The sequence below is a fragment of the Gymnoscopelus microlampas genome (assembly GCF_963454915.1).
Source record: "Gymnoscopelus microlampas genome assembly, chromosome: 6".
In the NCBI taxonomy this organism is placed as follows: domain Eukaryota; kingdom Metazoa; phylum Chordata; class Actinopteri; order Myctophiformes; family Myctophidae; genus Gymnoscopelus; species Gymnoscopelus microlampas.
The window spans coordinates 17,358,472-17,363,312 of NC_139943.1; the positions used below are offsets into that span (position 1 = coordinate 17,358,472).

The following is a 4,841-nucleotide window of genomic DNA, read 5'->3' on the forward strand; positions in this document are numbered from 1 at the left end:
TTCACATTTGTCTTTGTGGGACTTATATCTTAAAATTTCAATTACTGAAAGTCAAATCAAATCCACAAGCACTCAAATTTTGCGACAAATCTTCCATCATATACTGTATGTCCTTTGCATCTTTACATAACCCATAATTGCAGGAGTGAGGATAGAGGAGCTAGGGCAGAGCAGAGTAAAGACACTCCTGTTTATCTCCCTCCCTCTTCTCAATCCACACTTCCTTTTCTCCTTCACTCTCTTCCTCACTTTTTCATCAACATTTTCATGTCAAGAACCCCCAAATTAATATGCATTTGGCCATGGACAGGACATCCATGTGAAATTATTTGTTGCTAGAGACCCCATTAAACAAGATATGTTTGTTTTTTAAAGATGTTTTGGAAAATACCAGAAAATACCAATGCGACACGTTATGGGCTTGTAGATCGGCTATGTTCAAATAGCCGATATAATTTATATAGGGTTAAAGTAACCAAACTGGCTGTACATCAACACATTTTGTTGGGGACCCCTGAAACCCCCTCAAGGACCCCTGGGGGTCCCCGGACCCCACTTTGAGAACCACTGACTTAAACCTCTCCACCCCCTCTTCTTCTTCTCCTCCTCTCTTATCTCTCTAGGCGTCTTGTTTCATCCTGATAAAGATTAAAGCTTGCAGCATACTCCAAATGAAGTTTAAAAAAAGGCTTTGGCAGGACCAAACTTCTCTGATGAAAGTGTTTTATATTCGCTGCTGAGCCGCTCTAAGTTCTGAACTTTAAACCATGCCCACAGTAAACGGCTGGAACAGTGATTTTACCACAGACCTCCACTATTTGCAACCTTCGGCGTGCTTTGACATCATTTGATTTTGCAATGTTTGGCTACTTGTTGGTGGTGCAAGAACTGCTGAAACAAACTTTGTTTGTTTGTTTGTTTGCTCATCATTGGGGTTTTTTCTTCTTATTGATCTGCTGAAGCCGAAAAAAGTTTGACTTCATATGCTGAAGGCTTTAGTTTCTATGTCCTCTCTTTACTTGTGCAGAACAGTATTTCAGATGGAATGGAATCTGCCGCTTCTGATAATGACCTGCATACTTATATTGGATCCAGTGATTACAGGATCAGCGACTGTGTGACGGTGTTACTGTAGGGGTTGGGTTTGTACATGTTTTAGACTTAGAGAGTATGGGTTATGAAGGACAGCTTCTCAAAATGTTCGCCTGAATCCTATCGTTCTATTAGACATGTACTGTACACTAGGCCTGTCAAAAAAAATCGATTCATGAATAAATCGCGATTCTTAATGCCACGATTTTAAAAATCGAATCAAAATATTAAAATCGATTTTTTTGAAAAAAAAAAAAAAAAAAAAAAAAAAAAAAAGTACCTTTTTCACTGGCAATTTGTCTGAAATCAATGTCAGAAAGACTGCCTGACATGATCTGGCTGCATTGAAGTGTATGATTCAACTTTTCATGGTGAAAATCGCAATAAATCGCAGAATCGAATATCAATTAATCGCAGAATCGCAATTTTAATCGAATCGGCACCCTAGAAAATCGCAATAAATCGCAGAATCTAATCGAATATCAATTAATCGCAGAATCGCAATTTTAATCGAATCGGCACCCTAGGAATCGATTTTGAATCGAATCGTGAGGTAAGTGAATCGTGACACCCCTACTGTACACATCCCAATGTGTTCTGTGTCTTGAGTTTTAATTACAAAGTCAGCCTACTATCACTTCAAGAATATACCAAGAACGAAAAGGACTTGAATACAACAGTGCCTGTACATGTCTCCTTCAAAAAATATCTATTAGACAACTGCAGTTGATTCATTACAATTGCCGCCTCAGTCTTTACTAATACCAAAAAAGTGGATCATATCACTATACAGTCCTCAGAACAAATGAGTGGATTCACGATGATTGGTATTTAGAGCACAATTCCTATCGAACTATCTAACTAATCTGAAGTCCTCAGCCATGTAGCTGTAAGATCTAACCTAGTATTGTTATTATTTGTAAAGGTTTGTGAACTAGCCCTTTAAGGAATGGCCATGTCTGTTTTTCTCTGTGACTCAAGAATGGATCACATGATGATCCATCATCTGTCTGCCTCATGTCTCCACTCAGCATCGTTTATTGAGTTTCAACCCCTTCATGGTGTCAGAGCAGGGGCCGGGCATGCACTTAAACACACACACACAAACACAAACACACAAACACACGCAGAGACAAGCACCCAAGCACGTACACACGCACACACACTATTAGAATTGACACTCTTTAGCCCAGTCCAGCTAGCAGTAGTGTGTTTCATGTGTACGTGCTCTTTGCCTCACTGTGTTTTTCTTGAGAGATCTTGCGCTGCGTCACTGTGGTTTGAAGGGGAGATGATTGATGCGTTTGCTGCCTGTTCTTTCACCCTACCTCCCTCCCCCCGGGTCGAGCTCATTGATTTTCTGAGGTGTGGTTGGGAATCACAATCAGTCTGGGGTGAGAACCAGTGGTGGAAGAAGAAAAAGTATCAATACCACAATGTAGAAATACTCTGCTGCAAGTGAAAGTCCGGTATTCAAAATTTACTTTAGAAGTACAAAAGTATAGTCATCAAAATGTACTTAAAGTACCAAAGTAAAAGTACTCATTAAGCAGTCTCATTTCACAGGTTTTCAAAATGTATAAACATCTTTTGAAAGATGAAAATCTTACAGAAGATATAAAGCTGGAAATGCTCCAGTAAAGTTAAAATACTTTGCACTTAAGTAGAGTACTTAGAGTACTTATTACTTTCCACCACTGCAAATAAGACACCGGCCCTACTGCTGTCGCTGAGTACAGCTCATCGAGGAAGTCAAACCAATGCACTTCAAGGCCTTCATTAAACCCAAAGGTTGTGGGTGTGAATCCTAAGAGCAGCACGAGAAATCTGGACAGGAAGAATGAAGAATGCTCTCCAACCCAGTGACATTAACAAGATGCCCTTGAGCAATGGATCCAGTACCATCCATCGTAGTGTTAATTTTGACAACATTTCATTTAGCTTAAATAATTTGAATACAATTCCATTTAGTCGCATTTTAGAAATGTTTTAGTCAAGTTTCTAGTTGACTAAATATTGTAAGATTTTAGTCAACTAAATCAACAGTTGATTTGGTCGACTAAAATGTAATTTGGCGGGCATTGATGGCATCGCAATGCCTGATTTATACTTAGCTGCGTGCTCATAATAACCAATGTACATGTTCACAACATGTCACATCGGTTATTTTCGAAGTGTGACACCTGCTTGTAACTAAGCATAAAATGACTCGTCTAGTCCTTCCTAACATTTTCGTCTTTTAATTGTTGACGAAATTGTAAAAAATTGTGGTTAAAACATTTTTCGTCATAGTTTTAGTCGACGAAATGAACACTGATCGTAACCACAACCACTTCCCCAGAATGATTTGCCGATTCACATCACACACACATACACACACACATCTCATTGATATAATAAATAATACTTATGCACCTATGTTTTCATTCATCCCACCATATTATCATTTCAGAGAACAGATTGCATTTTTTTAACTCACTTTTATTGTTATTTTCACAAACGGATTATGACAATTGGACTATGAATCATCATCATTCAACACTCATGAGGGCTCTTGAGATAAATAACATACTTATTTTCTCAACTTTAACCCTTCAGGTCTTCAATTATTACATCCATAAAGCCTGTTGATCCTGAGGATGTCAATGTCGGACATGTCAACCCTCTGTCCGATCTGCACAGAAGAGTCTGGGATGGGAGTAATGGTCTCTGCTCTGTGCACTGTACTGAAAGCAGTCTTTCCATAATGCATGATAGAGCTGTAATCATAAGGGGTGTCCAGGTTGTTGGTGTTCTGTCTCTGGAAGTTGTAGGCAGAAGCTTCGGAAATGTTCTCCCAGTTGATCCTCACGTAGTCATCTCTGTCGCTCCTGGTGTGTTCATGTTGGAAGCCCAGGGCATGGAGAAGTTCATGCTGAATGATACCATGGTGAACACAGCCATAAACAGACAGAGACAAGTCCTGCTTTCTACCACTTCTACCCAGATCAGACCAGCACCCTCTCTGACTCTCAATGCTGAGATAATCGTCCTGCCCAGTGTAAGGAACAAAGCGAATACAAGTGTTCATGTGAAAGGTTTCCATAGCTTCCTCGATCGTAGCCTTTTCAGAAACATAGAAGTAATCGCTGATGGAGTATGGCACCTCAACCAGCCCGTTAAAGGACTTTGGCCATTTGCAGGAGTCACTGTCGCTCCAGCACCTCATGGCGTTCCTCTTCCTTGGAACAGCAATATCTCCCTCCATTAACGTTTGGCTAATGTCTTTGTTCACCTCTAGGATTCTCGAGGTAATGTCTAAATGCCTTGGTTCTTGTGTCGTGGTCTCTTCTGTACTGGGAGTCACCTGGGTGGTGACTGCAGTCAGACCCAGCACAACAGCCAGGACAGCAGAGAAGAAACTCAGACCCATGGTCCAAATGGTGTTCCTTCCTTGGATGAAGATGGTGTTCTGTCCAGATGGAGATGGTGAAGATAGAAGTGGATCCTTGGCTGGAGAGGTCAGTGTGACTAGAATGGTCTCAGTCTTGGGTTTTTATACAGTCAAAGAGGGCAGGGACCACCATTGTCCAAAGACTTAATGTCAACACACTGAAGCCCAAGCAAGCATTGCAAGGGAGGGATAATCTCTGACAACAACCTCACCCAGTGGTTTAAAATCTCTACTTGGGTGTGGATGGGACTCTGAGGCTTTGTACACTGACGTTTCTTTTTTTGTACTGTATTCAACCAGGAAGTCCCACTGAGAT

At 40.6% G+C, this 4,841-nt stretch overlaps 1 protein-coding gene across 1 annotated transcript; it reads right to left on the reverse strand.

Annotated features, from left to right (window-relative positions):
- Window positions 1-3,694: 3,694 nt before the first annotated feature.
- LOC311046880 (hatching enzyme 1.2-like) lies at window positions 3,695-4,504 on the reverse strand (the record flags this gene model as incomplete). Its single annotated transcript, XM_084059454.1, has 1 exon — window positions 3,695-4,504. The coding sequence occupies one exon, from the start codon at window positions 4,502-4,504 to the stop codon at window positions 3,695-3,697; it is 810 nt and encodes a 269-aa protein (XP_083915580.1).
- Window positions 4,505-4,841: the final 337 nt, after the last annotated feature.